Source organism: Cygnus atratus, chromosome 15 (assembly GCF_013377495.2).
Source record: "Cygnus atratus isolate AKBS03 ecotype Queensland, Australia chromosome 15, CAtr_DNAZoo_HiC_assembly, whole genome shotgun sequence".
NCBI classification, from domain to species: Eukaryota; Metazoa; Chordata; class Aves; order Anseriformes; family Anatidae; genus Cygnus; species Cygnus atratus.
The window spans coordinates 17,808,952-17,826,847 of NC_066376.1; the positions used below are offsets into that span (position 1 = coordinate 17,808,952).

The following is a 17,896-nucleotide window of genomic DNA, read 5'->3' on the forward strand; positions in this document are numbered from 1 at the left end:
TTGTCCTTGCTAACACAAGAATTCAGAAGTGTCGCATGAAACTGGTGGAAGTTGTACTCAGAACAAAGGGGCATGATTCTTCATATAAGAGATAGTAGATATGTAGAGCTTGTTATCAAAAGATGTTGAGGGTGTTAATCAGTTTGAAATGGGACTAGGTAAGGGAAATTCAGTGACAGAGAAACTACATCAGGACTAAGGTCCTTCCTGAACTACCTCCCCTGCAGCAGGAACTGTTGCTAAGCCAACTGAAATGCCAGTTGCCACCACCTCTGCCTCTCTGCGGGAGGGGAGGGGAGAGAAGAGGTGCTAAAAGAAGTCAAAAGAGTCTTAAAAAACAGTCAAATGACCATGGGAGATAACATGTAGTGTGTGAGCATCTAGCAGTCAAAACTGTGATGTTTTGGGTTGTTTTTCCTTTCCTCTTCCCCCTATAGGAGAGGGATCAGAAAAGAGGAGTGCTAAGTGTTTTAGCACATGCTGTTTCTTGAGCTGCAAGGAGTCAATAAACACTGCTTACTATTATTTTGTTAAGAGGCATTGCAGCATGAGGGAATTGCTGGTTAGTGTTCCTATTGTTCCTCTCTATTAGGGGTAGCCATTGAGAAACTAGAACAACAAATGACAAAAACTAGGGAAGAGGCTATAGCTTGAAAACAAACAAAAAAAGGCAAAAAGTGACCCAGAAGAAGACACTAATGGAGACCGGTTTCTGAAGAGCATCCAATAAGCTAGTGGATGCCACCTGCTATTCCTCTGGCTCCATATGAGAAAGGCCAGGTGAACTTAATGTTAGTGTATTTATTTATTGTCGTTTATGCAATGGTATCTTCTTACGTATAATATTTTGGAGAAACTTGGAGACAGGAAAAGCTATGTTAAGACCACAGGAGATCTGCAGTCCTCCAGCCTTCCCTCTGGCATGTGTTTGTAAAGGCAGACAAAGTCCAAAAGGTGAACATGTGTGGGTACCATTATGCAGGTACCTAGAGTTCTTGATGCATAGTTTCAGATCAAATAATTCAAAGACTTCTGTGGCTCCTCCCAGTTTGGAGACCAGGCAGATAGTCAATGTAAACAGGGCTCCTAGTTTGCTTGTTGTAACAGAGCCTCTGGCTACTGTTTGTGTACCTGCAAGAGTTGCCATGGGCTGGAAGCCCAAAAAGTGCTAGAGCCGGTCAAGACTTTCAGGGCTTCAGGGTAGCTGATGATTTAGACTCTGCAGGCACAAACAGTCTGGTGTATCTGAACCTAACCTGAAATTTTGTTATCATCTTCGTAAAATTTCTCTTTTGCCAGCCAATGAATTGAAATGATTATTGACATTTTTGATCTTTATGCTCAAAGATTAGAAGATTAGTGTTGTATATCCTGTGACTGCCCAATCCCCCCCACGACTGAATTGAATAATTCTGTGTGTTCATTGTGTTTAAAAGGGCTGTTTGGCCCTCAGGAAGAATGAGTCAGTGCAACCAGGATGCTTGTTTATTTTCCTATACACCTACAGCAGTGTTCAAAACATTTCCAATATTGATTCAACAATTGTGAAATAGAGGACAGGATGATAAGTACCTATCTCGTACTTCTATCACTGTTAGCCACATGTATTAGAAGAATATTAAAAGTATTATCATACATATTTGGAAACAATATGCAGCCAGCGTCCCTCATAGCCTCTTGCCACGCTACTTGGAGTGTAAGTGAATGTAAGAAGGTGAACTGACAGCTGCTTTAGGTACACCATCTTTTCCTTGTGTGTGAGCAACAGGTAGAGACATAGGGGACTTCCATTAGTTCTTGTGTGTTTAGGGAATAAAAATGCATTCTACAAGTCATCTTTAGGCAGTAGTGTGATGATTTCTAGGTAAATGGGGTTGAAAACTAGTTAAGATCTGGTGAATTTACTTCAAAATTACCAACAGAGTAAATGTTGGTTATGAAGATCCAGATCTGTTTAAATTTGAAATGAAATCATACCTACTCTGGGTGCACCCCAGTTATTTTTAAATATGTACAGCTCTTATTCTCATGCAAAGTTTTCCTTTCCTTTCCAGCATTCCATGGATTTTTTGCTCTTTCAGTTCGGCCTTTGCACTTTTAAATATGACCACACAGAAGAGAAGTATGTAATTCTCTTATTCCTTGCTTTGTTCATTGAGGAATTTATGAATATAGATAAGATGTATTGACATGCAACTCATCTTTTTCACAGGTATATAATGAAGTCATTTAATTTCTATATTTTTCCAAAACCCTTTAACAGAAGTTCACCAGATGTCAAGTTTGTCTGTCAGGTTAGTAGAAAAACAATTTGAATTTTTTTGGGTAAGATATACCTGCAGGAGGCTTCTAAGCACAGGTTTTCCTGAAAATACTAAATCATTGTAGAGGGAGAAGTCGTTGGTTCTTTTAACAGTTTTAAAGACAGATAAGTTTGTGTTTTGTTCTGTATTCTTTAAGAAGAAATAAAAGCATCAGCTAAGAAAAATCCTCCCAAATGAGCTTCAAGGAAATACCTTTGACTTCACTTAAGTCTCATTACATGTTACATTGTATTCCCTGTTGTTTCTGGAATTGGAGATAGTGTTTCAAACCTGGCAAGATGATTCTATTTTTTTCCCCTTGTCTGACTTCCTGTTTCCTTGCTCTTTCTAGGTTGATTCTTTATTCTCAATTGCTTATCTAATTTTCATTGCTTTCCAAACTATTGCCAGCATTTTCCTGGTCTCAGATTTTTTCTACTGAACCATATTTTTCACTCTAGCTTTTTCTCTCCATGTAATTTGGTTTTTCATCTTTATCCCTTTAGTGTATCTGTTCTTACTTTGTAAGTAAAAAATAAATCATAAACTAATGCAGAAATTACAGTTTGAGATCAGTATTTGAAGAAATGAAAGGAAAATCTAGAATAAAAATAGATAAGAAAATCTAGAATATGGTCTGCTTAAATGTTGCATTTAGCTGAATTACTGAAACTTTCTACCCCAACTTGTTACAGAAACAGAGGTTTCTTTTTATTACATCTGTTTTTCCTTAGGAGAAGATGATGTATGTCTTTGGTGAGGAAAATTGTAATAAAAGATAGATACATAAACAGCCTTTAGTGAACTCTGTGCTGGGATTAAGTTTATCGGGTTGTTACCTTTTTGGCCTGAATGGCTAGACAAAGAAGTATGGTCTCTCATTTCATTTTGATTTGGAGAAATGAGGTTGTCTTCTACTGCAACTTTTCTGTTCAAACAAAAAAACAGCTAAACAAAGCCTCCTTATTCCTTTAGATGACTGAATGGCAGTGTTATTGCTATGTATTATTATGTATTATTATGCAGTGTTATTATTGTAAAAGCCAAACATACTGTTTATCCTAGATAGATTTTTTTTTCTGGGATTTGAGACTTACTGTTAGTAATTTCATTCCTTTTTGTTTGTTTTCATTGTATCTGTACTGTGTTCCTCTGTACTGTGTTTTCTAGCTGTGTTTTCTAGTTTCATCTAGCTAAGTTTTGTGCTCAGACAGGTTAATTCCTGTGTGATCTTTTGTCTGTCTCCTGGATGTTCGTTTTGATTTTTAGACTTTAATAAAAGAGCGTAAGTGCTCCTTAACCAGTTATTTAAAATGAAACTGTGGATAACTGCTCTAGATTTAATGACACTGAACAGTGCAAGAAGAAATTTTGGACTGTGTATGGTAGGACTCTATTGGATAGTATCTGGGGCAGTAGAGAAACCAGGCTTTTCATTGCTAAAACTTCAGTATGTATTCTTTGAGTCATTGCCTTAAAAGGTTGTCCAGTCTTGAACTTGGTTGTCTTGATTCAGAAAACAAAGCCAATGAAAATTCACACAATAAGTAAAGTTGAAACTAGTATGTTTTCACTGGCTTTTTTGTTGTTGATGTATCTTGTGCTCCTATATAGCATTGAAACCCTAAATTTTTTAAGGTTGACCCATGTGTCAGAATAGCTTTGGGAGACACAGCTGATTTTGAGATACCCTATAGAAGCTGAAAGTACATAACAAAAGTAACATGGTTTAAATTTGCTTTGGCTTCTTTAGGTTCACAAACTTAGTTGCTCTTCATCCTGAATATTACTATAATTTCTTAAAAACTTAAGTAACTTAAAAATAGTTGATCTTTGTAAGCCATTGATACTCTTGCCAATTGTAAACCTATTTTCTTTTGTTACAGAGTTCAAGTATAGATTTTTTAGCAAACCAAGGATTTGATTTTAATAAAGTTTTTCGCAACGGTGAGTTTTTTTCTTTCCATATCTGCAAAATTTATGATGACATCTTTCTTCATGTTATGCAAAAAGAAAAAAAGGCAGCCATTCACAGTATTCTCTTATCACAGAGTGAAGTTCTGTAACAGTAATTCTAAATTATTAAATTCTGGGCATAATTCTAAATTACTCATATCTGGTTCTAGAATTATGCTGATAGTTACTCCCTTTTCAAAAATTAATTATATAGAATTCAACTGAATAGAATTCCTATTTAAATAAGTGCTTAGTAGTTTATTTTTCTTTGCTAAGTAAACATAAATAGATGAGTAATAAATTACGTAGCAGGGTAATGGAACAATTGTAAGGCCTTTTAAGTAACATTTTTAGAAAAGGTATCAGTGCTTTGTAATAGGTGCTGCTGCAGTCTATTATCAAAGCATTGCAGTTATCAAGGAAGAGAAGTGCCAGATATTCCTGTGATTATGATCTACAGCTCTGCGGTTCTCAGGCTCATGGTTTGTGCAAATGAGGCATACAGATCTTAAGAATCCAACAGTACCAGCTGATTTCACATGTGGTTGAAGAAAACCTTTATATCCACAAATAAAGAATGGGATCTAGAATGGGTGACTGAAAGGGCTGAATGTGTTTTGAGCTTTCAGGGGGGTAACGTTGGCAGATTCTTGGTTAGTAATAACTCTTTCCTAAATCTACATCCTTAACCTGCTTGTAATTATTATGAGTTTTTAATTGTCCTTTTTTTTTTTTTTTTTTTTAGGAATTCCGTATTTAAATCAGGAAGAAGAAAGACAGCTAAGGGAACAGTATGATGAAAAACGTTCTCAGGCCAATGGTGCAGGATCTCTCTCCTATATTTCTCCCAATACCACAAAATGTCCTGTCACAATTCCTGAAGATCAGAAAAAATTCATTGAGAAAGTAGTGTAAGTAAAATTGTCTAATATAAAATGAAACTTTATTATGCATATGGTGACATTACAATAAACCATAACTCTTAAAATACTTAGTTTCCTACTGTTTATGATAAAATATTCTGTGAAAGGAAAGACAAATTAGAAAATACAGAGAGAAATCCATTATGAGTTTCATTAGTTTAGCAAAAGAAACCCAAACCCTTTAGTTGGCCTTCAACATAAGGAGGTGTAGAATTTTGGTTGTGGGTGTTTTTTATCTGATGGCAATTTCCTCCTTTGCAAAACAGAACAGAGTTAGGGGAAGAAACGCTTAACCAATACTTCTATTAAATCTGCATCTGCCTAGCAACGCTTAATGGTCTTAGGTGAAAAACAAGACATCCCCTCACTAATGTGACAGTTTAATGCTATCTTTCTTCAATGTTGTTGAAACTAAAACATAAACACGTTGACATAACATAAACATAGTGACATGTTTGTAAATTGAAGATTTTTTATTAGGTTGCTAGTTGTTTTTTTTTTTTTTTTATGTTTAAGTGTTTTCTTTTGGGGAGAGCTGTAAACATCCCAGTAAAAAGAAAAAGATAGCTATAGGGGCAAGTCATCTATTTAATCTTTTTTTTTTTTTTTTTTTTTTTTTCCAGGGAACAGATAGAAGAATTGTTAAAGAATGAAGAAAATGAAAGTTTGGAACTGGAGCCATGTACAGGGTCAGTTTCTGAATTTGTCTTCTAAAAATGATTTTTTTGGCTATATTGAATTAGGGGAGTTACAGGGAAGAAGAAAGATATCTTGACCCGGGCTAACTGTAACAAAAACTACATTTATCTCTGAATGTTGAGAAAACCTGGTAATCTATATGATTGTCATACTCTGCTTTATGAGCCGTAACTTCTGCCTGCAGTGTCAACATATGTAAGTATAGCTACATAAGTGTCTTGCATACATAAGCCTACTCTTGTAGTTGCTGTAGTGCTCTATAAGCATTGGAGATGCATTTTATAAACAACTTTCTCAAATCTATTGAGCTATTAATTGTTTTGTTCATTGTTGACACCGTGTTTTAAAACTGTTTCTAGTGGCTCTCCTTCCCAAACTTGCTTATTAGCCTATTTAGCTTTGGAATCCAGATGTACAATTATTATCTTAGGAAAAAAAAAAAAGTTATCCCAACTTAGAGATACTAGAGCATTGTGAAACTGGAGTAAGGTTACATTGCTGCATCTATATTCAGTAATCATGAGTGCAGAATGTTTGCTTGTGAGAAGATACACGAATAGCTGTACAAAATGTTCCAAATGCCTTCACAACTTGGCAACTGGCCTACAGGTTTTGGTATGAGTGAATTATACTCTTAACTTAAAAATGTTTCTACATAGGAACTAAAGCAGGCTTTATTTGAACATTATTACTTTGAAACACGTATGTAAAATACGACTTAGTAACATAATTATCTTTTGGTTTTAGTTTTCAGAGGAAATTAATTTATCAGACCTTGAGCTGGAAGTAAGTTACTGATAATTCTGTCTTACTCTATAATTTTAGTATTTCTGATTTAAAAAAAAAAAAAGGGGGGGGGGGGGGAGTAAAAGCTGATCTATTTAATCTCAGAGGTGATTAATTTAGATTTTTTTTTTCCTTTAAGGGAAGATTTCTATGGTGTTCTAAAGATAAATTGCATTAAACTGGTTTGTGATGATTCATTTGAACATTTTAAAGCTTAATATTAATTTTATCGTTCCTGTCTAAAACCTGTGAATAGAACAGCAAAGTGCAGAAGCCTAGAGTTATGTAACAAATGCAACTTGACAGGTTTTTAGTGAAAATGAAAGTGCATGTGCTTATGGATGTTGTGGGCTTTACTTGGAAAAACTTCTATGTTGCTCATATTAACATCTAATTTTTCTGTTAGATGTCAGGTATAACCATTTCTGACCTTAAAAAATCCTAGTTCTAGTGGCAGTTCCCCTCTTCTGACTTTCTTTATCCTATACCTTTGCCTAATTATATATCCCTTAAGGCCTTACAAGAAACTGTAAGGCTGTTTGAGTAGGGCTTTAGAGATGAGGTTTTGCTCCAACTACACTACTAAAAGGTAGAAAGTACAATGGAATTTTTTTGTGCATTTAGTTATTTCAGTGTTGCAAACAATATCTGACACTGTTACGTGTACTGGAACTGGATGAAATAAAGCTGCTCTGTATAAAATGGAATCTCAAAAAGTGAACTTGAGAACTAACTTGAGAAGAACAGAGGTGTTTTCAAGAATTTTACTCTGTGTTTCTGAATATATTGATAAAATATCTGTAGCTTCCAGTAGGACGTGGTGTTATGCTTGTCTGACGTTTATTCTTGCATCTTCTCGCAATGTATAGAAGAGTGTGTTTTTTAAATTTTCAACTGTGTACACTGCGTGGGGATATTGGTGAGAGAAAGTGAAGTTGTGAAGTTAGCTTGGAGATTATTAAAGCAGAAAACAATGAGGTTATTGATTGCCCTTCTCTCTTGAAGGGAGAGTGGCGCAGTCCTGAACTCTTCACAAGTCACATTCTCTTTTCAAGAGCTCTGTTGTGCAACAGTGTTCTGATGCATCCAAGGTCTATGACATGAAACAGCTTGAAAGTGAATCCTAGGTTGAAAATTATGTGGGAAGTCAGGGTTAAGAGGACACAATAGTACTCTAGTATGTGTCCTCTGAGGACTCTTTTTGGTAGTTCTAATACTACAGTTTCTCTAGTACTAGATTTAGTAGTAGCCAGAGGATGAAGGAAACATTCTGGTTCTGTGTGGGTTATATAATTGTGGTTATTTTTTTTTTTTTATGATGGGAAGATCAGAAGATGAACAAGATGGTATTTCATTGCCTTAAAAACAAGGCATGATGTTCTCTGGCCTTGCTAGTTGTTGGGTGTTCTGTTGTTGGGTGTTCTGTGGCAGCACTCTGGTAATTAAATGTGGTTGCGGTGCAGTGATGCAACCAAATAGCAGAGCTAACCAAATTTATATTAATATTTACTATTAGATCTTCCTATTAGCAGGAAACTGAGTGGTTTATAAATACTAAAATAAATGACATGGTAGAGGCATGCAGCCACCAAAGAAGTTGGCTTGTGGCTGCAGATAAATGAGAGCTTTCTCACAAGTGTTTTGGTTTTATAACTTCTTACATTTACTTTTCATGTGTTCTGATGTAGGTATCCAAAAGGTATCCACGTTGAAACTCTGGAGTCGGATAAGGTAACTAGGCAAGTTACTGCCTGTAACATTTTTCCTGTTGAAATTGTACTTCTCAGTTTTACTAATGTTCCAGATCTCTAGGTCTGACCAACAGTCCTGATTTCTACATCCAACTTGAGCTTTGTTATGCAAAATGTGGAACTTCTTAAATAAAATATGATTAACTAGTTTCTAGTCTTTAAATATGAATTATATATGAATTATATTGAGCCACACAAGTATATGTTTATTACTTAAAAATTTAAAGAGGGACACCAAATGGTACTTTTAAATGCGGTGTTTGTGACATTCAGTGTTGGTGAAGAGTATGTATATGAGTGAAAAGTGACTCTTGATCTTATGAGAACAATAGTGTCGTTGCATACTGCATCCTCCCTTCCCAGCTCAAATCTCTGTTTCAAAAATATTTGAAATCTGTTAGCTATAATGAAACACTGATAACCTTTCTTAAAAAGTAAAAAGTGGATTTAGTAAAAGTTAGGTTTAGTGGGTATATATGATACAGCTTTCTAAACTAGACTTTTGGGTGTGGATGATAAGGTGGTGCTTAGAGTAGAAACAGTCACATTGCCAAGTTACTGCTGCTGAGATATGACTTAATTTTCTTTACAATTTAATTTACAAAAACTTGCAATGGTTGTAAGCATGAACTTCTCAGAGTCATTCCTCAAATGATACTTTTCTGATTTTAGAAGGAGAGATATATTGTTATTAGCAAGGTAGATGATGAAGAACGAAAAAGAAGAGAACAGCAGAAACAAGCAAAGGAACAGGTAAATATTTGCAGTAAGTTCCATTTCTTTAGTTTGGATGAAAGAGAGAGGGGGAGAATCTGTGACTTCAACCAGCTGTGTAAAATTGCTTGCGATAGGGTTTGGTAGTATTTCCCTTTTGCTTGGCTGTAGCTGTTGTTTGAAACTGATTCTCCAAATTCTGCTCAGACATCTTTTGCTTTGCAGTATAGCAAAAAGAGTTGCAAGATACTCTACAAAGTTTTAAAGAGTAACTAATTGTAGAATACTTAACCAATATTGTGGAGCACTGGATTCCTCCTTATGTGAATCTGCTCTGTCAGAAAAGCAAGGTCTAGACATAGGAAACATAGTTGAATTGCATTTGTTAGTGCTCTATAACAACGGTCCTTGCAAAAAGTCTTGCAAAAATGCTGGAGCAAGTGTTCATGTTATTTGGATTTGCAATCTGACCTTGATGTAGTACCCTGTTTAAAAAACGTGCTTGCTTTTAGTTGTGCAATTAATGTAATCTGATTTTTCTTAATAGAAACATGCTGCACACGACTACTGTAGTAACAAGTTGACTGGGAAGTCATATGTGGTATTCAGTCACTCTCAGCTTTATTTATGGGACTTGATACCAAGTCTGAAGCAAGTTTTTGGGAGTCTTAAGACTGAAATTGTGGCCATAGTTGATCACTTGTCTCCCATTGATGTCTTGTCATTTGTGCATATGTGTTTCAAGATAAAATCAACTTGGATGGAGTGAATAATGTTTGCATGCAGAATCCCTCTTAAGAGGGAAGGAGCTATCTAATAGAGACCTTATCTAAAGTGGCATCTCTTCTTGCCGGAGGAATGTTAGGAACAACTTATTACTGCAGTAGACTTTTCTGAAGCAGTTTTTATGGGTGTATTAATCAGTCTGACTAGTGGCACTAAGAGCTGAACTAAAATAACAGTGAGTGCTTTATTGAATTTCACTTACAGTTGAGCAAAGACAAATAATGCAAGGCAGAAATTACTTGGAAAAAAATACTTGAAAAAGGAGAACCTATTGGGGGAAAAGTGCTTTAAGTGAAACTAAGCTGAAGAATGAAGTGAAACTTAAGATACATAACAGTTTTAGTATCTTCTTGAGCTGTTTACAGTCTAACAACTGGTCAGCACTACTGAAAATACTGTATAGATGACAAATTGGGTATTACTTTACTGGGTCTGGTTTAGATGAGGCTAACTTTCCTCATAGCAGCACATGTGGTGCTGTGGGAAAGGAGGAAGGAAGGGGGGATGTTCGTGGTTATGGTGTTTGTTTTCCCAAGCAGCCATTAAGCAAGCATACTGAGGCCATGCTTCCCAGGAAGTGGCTAGACATCTACCTGCTGATGGGAAGTGAAGTAGTCAATGAATTCCTCTTTTTGCTTTGCTTGTGCATGGAGCTTTTGCTTTTCTTATTAACCTGTTGTTATCTTGATCCACATGTCTTTTTCCCTTCCTTTTACTTTTTTTTTTTATTATTATTAATTTCTCCCCAGTCCCTGGGAGAGGCGAGTGAGCAAAAGGCAGCGTGGATACTTGGCTGCTGGCTGGAGTCAACCTACAGCAGTGGCTTGCAACTTGTCCAACCTTACAGTGAACCAGAGCTATATTATAACTGGAATTCTCACCAGCATCTGGCTTTGGCCTCATGTATTTTCCAAACATTGACATTTCCGTTGTGGTCTGCTCTTGCTTATAGCTGAGAAAACATTTGAGCCAAACAGGGATTAAGATTTTCAGTGTGCCTGTTTACAGGTACTATTTTGACAGTATTTGTATTTATATTTCACTAACGCCAGAATCTTTGCTTACAGGAAGAACTGAATGATGCGGTAGGATTTTCCAGAGTTGTTCATGCTATTGCAAATTCTGTGAGTAATGTGATTTTTAATGTACCTTTAGAAAAATAATTCCAACAAAGGCTTCTTTTGTTGTTATATTTTGCAAGATAAGGTGGAATGCATGTTAAAGTTGCTTCTCTTTTTGGTATTTTCTTTTTTTCTAGTTGACATTGTTACATGGTTTACGATGGGTTAGTGTGTCAGGTTAAGTAAGCTCATAAACTGATTGATGTGAATGACCTCATTATCTGTAAGACTCAACGGCAGATTTTTTTTTGTATTTTTTTTAACAAGATTCTCTTAGGTAACTAAGCTTTCAGGTTTTTTCTATGTTCAGAAAAGATTGTTTATTTTTCCCGCAGTTAAATGCTTAATCACAGAAGGTCATCTGGGTCTTTTCTACTCACATAGTTTAAGTAGGCTATAGTTTGACATATGTACCTTTCAGCCTGATTATTTTCAAGTAGTTGAGACAGCCTGCTTTTGAGATAACAAATGTGTGTGTATATTGTTTTCTTTAGCTAAGGAAGGATGCATGGAAGCAGAAAAAGTTGTCATGTCAAATGAAGCAGAGTTAACATTAAAAAAAATTCTTGAACTTTTTTGAGAAGGAACTTGTACAGCATCTGGCATGAATGTTTCCGCACTGTGAGAAGCCATGTCACACCCTTAATAACTGTCATATATTAATTACAACCATAAAGAATATATTGTGATTTGTTGTACAAGCTGTAAATTAAAAGTTAGCAGACTGACATATTACTTTAATCTTTAATACATCAAAGTTGTGAGAAGCTCTCTTAGTGTTATTTTCTACTTCTCATCATTTCAAGCTGCTGCCGAAGGCTGTGATAAGTGGTTGGGAGTAGAGGAAAGAGAGGAGTAGCAGCCCTCAGAGAATGGAGGAGTCTGTGGGGCAGGTGGAGAGCAAGTCGTGAGGTTTGATTTCTGTTTGTTCCCAGCTGCTCTCAGCTAGCATCTGTGACAGGTGCTTTTCACATACTGCCCTTGCTTTGTCCATGGCTAGAAGTGTGACTAACATTTAACTTACTTTTCACAGGGCAAGCTTGTTATTGGGCACAACATGCTGCTTGATGTTATGCATACTATACACCAGTTCTATTGTCCTCTTCCTGATGTAAGTGATCTTCTCAGTGTTCAGATGGTGACATAAATGCTTTAATATATGTGTTTATTCTGAGAACAATAGAAAGGTATTTTAAAAAGAGCACTTGTGGCTTCTGGGCTACTGCCTTATTTTCTTAAATCTTCATGTAGAAAGTTTAGCTGAATTCTTCACCTTTTTAAAACATTCGGGTTAAATGTTGGAAGTGAATTGTGCCTTCTGCACATGTCTGTTAGTCCTTCAAAATCTGCTTGCATAAGGGCAGATAAATGTAACTGATACATTTCTTAGGAGACCGGATTGGAACTTGTGTATTATGTTATTTTTTCCGCTAGTAGTTACGAAGTTGGAAAATGTCTTTATATAAAATATAGTAAAATTAATAGAATGATAAGAAATCTCATAACAGAAATTTATGATGATGTCCATTAGGTTAAAGAGCTGCAATGCCTGAATAATTGGAGGGAGCATGCATTCATGACTGCCCCAGGGCAGTCTGACAATTCATGGCTGCAGTAGTCTTACAATTAAGTTAAGCTAAGTAATGTGTTGGCACTGAGGATGGTGTCTGAGGAAGCCAAAGGTTTCATTGGAGGGATGGGCTACATGGTAGTTATATTACTTGTGATCCTCAAGGGCTTGTAGATGTTATGGGAAAGACTTGATTGTGAGGTGGGTGAAAGCAGTTTGGGACATGTTCACACGGTGTTGAACACAAGCAGTCATCAGTTATGCCTGCACTTTTGAATCTTGGAAGATCAAAACCCATAGGAAGTCACCAGTCCACCTGGAGTGATGGCTTATCTTCCAGGGACACATTAAATGCCGGGAATGTCCTTTCAGACATTTAAGTAAAATTGTTGTTGCAGCTGGAACTAGAGGTAGCCTAGGATATATGATAGGATAGGGTATTGGAGGTGATAGAATGCTTCTTCTATGAATCATGGACAAACCAGAAATAATTAGTCTGTAGTACTGTGTAATTGGAGGTAGTATTTATAGCGATGCTGACAAATGCATCTCTTATGAAAGGTGAATTTAGTCACTGTATCTCAGTTTTAGAAGCTGATTGGTTAATTGTTGCTATTGTTAACTACCATCCTGGGACTGATAAACAGTTAACATATTTGGATTTTACTTTCTTGTTACTGTTAATTTAGGACCTAAGTGAGTTCAAAGAAGTAACATCATGTGTCTTTCCCCGGTAAGATCTTAGTTCAAACTTGTAACTTCTTCGGTATTGTTTTATCAAGCTGATACTGTTTGTTGTAGGGCTGTGACTAGAAGTAAAATTTTGAACAAGTTAAATACAGTTTTAAGTGTTCCGCAACATCTCTTTCACAAGAGTAGTGCTAGTCTACTTCTTGGCAAAAGATAGTTTTGGCTACCCCCTCGTTTTCAGCATGATGATTGGCATTTTGAGTCTGTACTACGTTTGGAACAAGATTTATTTGCTACTGATTGCATCTCTTCCTACTTAGTTAATGGACAAAGCCAAGTAATGTTTTGGCTGCTCCAGGACCAGAGAGTAATGTTACAGTAGGGTGAAACTGCTGATTCCCAGCTAATTAGCCAAAACATTTTTGAGGATTTGGTGAAATTGACATTATTGTGTTTCAATATACTTAACTCTTACTTTGTTTCTAGGCTATTGGATACTAAACTGATGGCGAGTACACAACCTTTTAAGGTAAATTAATGTAGTATTAAAGAATGATCTGAAGATACAAATTCGCATTACATGTATTGAAAGAAATATTTTCTTTGAGATAAATGTCTAACAATTTTTTTCTGCAATGCTCCCTTTTGTGTTTAAAAATAAATAAATAAATAAATCCTTGACCCCTGATTGAAACTTCTGAAATTTTGGAATACAGACTTTTACATTTGTACGAGTGATATGTATTTGTTGCAGTTTTAACGTGACAGCAGCTCTGAATTCCAAAATGTACAGCTTTGGCTAATTAAAATGTGATTAGATATGTATTTATTTGTATTGTAAATTAGCACAAAACTGCATACCTACTCGGAGTAGGGGAAGTGTTACTCAGGAACAGATAAGACACAAAAGCTGCTTGTAAATGCAAAGCTTCAGAATATTGTGAATCTGACTCAGATTTGTCTAGAAAATGGCCCTGGAACATCATTAGGTTCTACTATGTCCTACTGTTCTGTGGGTAGTCAGCAGGAGAAAAAAATTTACAGGTTTCTCTTAAAACTTCTTTTAGTATGAGTTTTATTTTTCCAGGGAAGATGTATTGACATAGGCGAGCATATTCTTGTGATCTCCTGTGTAGCTATTGAATTAAATATTAAAAAAAAAAAAAGGCGCTGATGGAACAGCATCTCTTTCTGCGTACTTTTCTTACTTAAGAATATTGCATAACAGAAAATCTCATTAAGATCTACTTAGATATTTTCAAGTTTGTCTTGAATACTACTGTAGTAATAATAGAGGCTTTTGTATTCTGAAAAGTAATAATCCAGCACAAGTTTTATGTTTAGTACAGTTATGTTGATATTTTTAATTTTTACAGTAGATGCTCAGGTTTTGGGCAACTGTTACCAAATGGCGCTTTGGGATGCCAATGCAATGCATGAGTTGAGCTTGCTCACTGTACGGAATTCTTCATACCTTTTCAGACCAGAGATGTGATGATAACTGTAAACAGCTGTCTTGATTTAGAACCAAAGCAAAACTTGGTCCTCAAATTTCAGCCAATTCTGCTTAAGAAATATTGCGTGATATTTTTGGTTTTCTGTTGCTGTTGATTCTGCATGGTTCTTCCATTGTACTGATTGACAAAGAATATTTGATTATTCAATAATGTGAATTAAGTTTGGTTTAAAGAAACTTAATAATCTGGATATTTTTTAATGACATTGTATGTGCATAAATTATATTCAGTATTGCATCTTGGCTGAGCAGAAGCGTAGGATTTGATGAAATGAGCTTTCTGATTGTAAAACTTCTTTCCCTGTCTTTGAACTACTTAAAAATGAGCAGTATTTACACATACAAATATTCAAGAATTTCTAGTTGGCAAGCGCACCTCGATACTCACCTTGAATGCCTTCGAACGTTATGATTGACATTTAGGATATTTTACCTTGTTCTTTGTGCTGCCTTCCCTTACCACGTATGCCCTGCATGGTGACAGATTCAAATAGAAATAGTATTTTGGCATAATTTGACCTCAAGAATTCTGAAGAGCATTAATAAATGCTTGTAACTCAGAGAGAGTATGTTGTAGGCTAGGCAAGTTAACTTTTTAAAACTTGGCAGACTTCTTTGGTGTTTTAATTTGAAATGAGGCTGTGTATAAATCCTTAGAGGACACAAGGTGGCAGCAGTAAATACTCATTTTATCCTACTTGATTTCAGTTTTCAGAGAAAATGTGCTTGGCACTGGCAGTTAATGCTGTCCTTTCTTGCAGGAGATCATTAATAATACATCCCTTGCAGAACTGGAAAAGCGTTTAAAAGAAGTTCCATTCAGTCCTCCTAAAGTTGGTAAGGATATATCAAAACGGTCTTCTTTTGGAAATGGTTTTCCTCTAGCAGAGGAAAGAGAGTGTCTTCATTATTTTCATTCTTGTCCTGAAATGTGAATTTCCCTACTAATATTTAGTATTTTGTTGAAAAGGACCTTAAAAAATAAATGCAGTTGCATTTAGAACTATTAGTGGAAGTCGGTAGGAATCCTTGCACTTTATTTCAGATAACAGAAGAATGGGAGTATTTCAGTGAACAGAAGTTCTGTCATCTTCTAATGATGGCATTTGTTCTGTAGCTTGATTTTGGTGAGTAACTTGAAACTCTTTCAAGCTGTTTAATTTGTTATAGTCCTTCAGATTGAAGCCAGAGTACTCTGATAGGCACTTGAACAAAGAAAGCCAAGAAAATTTGCAAGTAGCGACTATTTACAGGTGTTCTAGAAATTAGTGAAGTTCCTTTAGAGCTTTCTTTGCTTCGAGGTGAAAGAAAGGAGATGTTATCAAAGGACAACTTTATCTCAAGGTTCTGGAATTTCTCTTGAGCTGCTGGTTTAGAAAGAGGGCAATACAGAACAGTACAGTATGTTGGGAGGGAAAGTCTATGCTTAATCAAAATCAAGATGAATGATACTTTTTATGTTGCTGAATGTGCACAGCAGATACACTTAAGCTGTAGTAACAGGAGAGAGAACAAGATGTATGACCAATTTTTACTTCTACAATCGTGGACAAAGACCAGGAGTCCCTTGTGCCTAGACCTAGGAAGTACCATGCACATGGAGTGTACAGTAATTGCATGCAGACCTAGTGTTGTGTCCCCTGTAGCTTCTCCTGAGGATGTAACGTAATTTGGCAGCTGTCAAGTACTCTTTTTTTGATCATGTTATATAGAGTTATTATTTTACCAGTTTTTTAAAAATTTCTTTTCTTGAGCAAAATATGTTCCTATAGGTTAACTCAGTTACAAGGGCTCATCTGAAAAATGCCTGTTTTGTTACTCATTTATCAAATCTGGATTCCAGTTTCTCTTTTAAAAATATGACAATTATATCTGCTTATTTACATTATATAAGTTATGATAGTATTTCTGTATTACTGTTTTAAGTCCTATGTATGTTTCACCATTGTTTTAGCTTCTCGTGCTATGATAGAATGTAATGTATGTAAATGTAATAAATTAGATGAAATCAGAGAGTGTACTCTTCAGTCTGTACCTTAATGTAAAGGTCACAATTCAGGCTTTTTAAACAGTTAACTGCAATCTTCCAGTCCTATTCTCAGTATAACTTCTAGAGGAAAAGGAACCATCTTTCTACAGGCTGATAAGCTAGCTACCGAGGTGACATAACTTTTATGTTGGGAGAGGGAAAACTTTAACTAAAGAAAAAGTGATATGCACAGGCATCTTTGGTAGGGAGCACTCTTGGATGCTTCCCTTCAGACAGGTGCATATTGAGGTTTCTGCCTTCAGGGATGATTCAAGGAATACTTTTCAAGACCACAGAAACACTATACATGGTCATCTATAAAGATATCCTTTAGTCACTTAGTTACATCTTAATCATTTAAATAGTTTGAAAAATCTGGCCATAGTTCAGCTGGATAGCTAGCAAAGGGGTTAGAGTTAGTTTTCAATCAGCCTGAGTGACTGTTCTCTTAAATACAAGACAGTCATGAGAAAATGAGGTGCGGGGGAAAATCTGTCACTGCATTAGTATTGATATTCTATTGTAGCTAGGTAGGTCTGTGAAAGAGGAGATTAATAGCTTTTTAATAGGAAGTGGTTTCTATCCTAGGAACCTATTCTTCTTAAAAAAAAAAAAAAAAAAGCTGTGCTTGGTTCAGAACTTCTGAAAATCATAAAACTTAGTACAAATGATACTCTCTGTCATAATAAATACGGGGGGTAAACATACACAGCTGCATTTAACTTGTGTGACATTTGTTTACAAAGTACTTTTTCTCCTCAGAAAGTGCAGAAGGGTTTCCAAGTTATGATACCTCTTCTGAACAGCTTCATGAAGCAGGATATGATGCTTACATTACTGGACTGTGCTTCATCTCCATGGCTAATTTCCTAGGTATCTACATAGTCTTTTTCAAACCTTTTCCTTAGTGGTATCTGTAGCTGCTTATTACACGCTGATTTTCTTCTTTTTTATCAGGTTCGTTCCTCAGTCCTCCAAAAAATCACGTGTCTGCTAGATCAAAACTCATAGAACCTTTTTTTAACAAGTAAGTAGTTGCTGTATTAAAAAAA

At 35.8% G+C, this 17,896-nt stretch overlaps 1 protein-coding gene across 5 annotated transcripts in view; it reads left to right on the forward strand.

Moving 5' to 3' along the window:
- Positions 1–17,896, forward strand: part of PARN (poly(A)-specific ribonuclease) — a 61,800-nt gene that overhangs the window by 1,473 nt on the left and 42,431 nt on the right. For 3 of the 5 annotated variants that reach the window (XM_035548900.2, XM_035548898.2, XM_050713764.1), the window contains exons 4-18: positions 2,055–2,122; positions 2,213–2,294; positions 4,190–4,250; positions 5,005–5,170; positions 5,806–5,871; positions 6,629–6,667; positions 8,356–8,398; positions 9,091–9,171; positions 10,986–11,042; positions 12,073–12,150; positions 13,299–13,342; positions 13,786–13,828; positions 15,577–15,652; positions 17,607–17,717; positions 17,802–17,871. In XM_035548900.2, coding sequence (XP_035404793.1) covers positions 2,061–2,122; positions 2,213–2,294; positions 4,190–4,250; positions 5,005–5,170; positions 5,806–5,871; positions 6,629–6,667; positions 8,356–8,398; positions 9,091–9,171; positions 10,986–11,042; positions 12,073–12,150; positions 13,299–13,342; positions 13,786–13,828; positions 15,577–15,652; positions 17,607–17,717; positions 17,802–17,871 — 1,079 coding nt within the window. In that variant the 5' untranslated portion in view covers positions 2,055–2,060. The remainder of the gene's footprint in view (positions 1–2,054; positions 2,123–2,212; positions 2,295–4,189; positions 4,251–5,004; positions 5,171–5,805; positions 5,872–6,628; positions 6,668–8,355; positions 8,399–9,090; positions 9,172–10,985; positions 11,043–12,072; positions 12,151–13,298; positions 13,343–13,785; positions 13,829–15,576; positions 15,653–17,606; positions 17,718–17,801; positions 17,872–17,896) is intronic. The other 2 variants (XM_035548899.2, XM_035548903.2) reach the window with 1 other exon arrangement.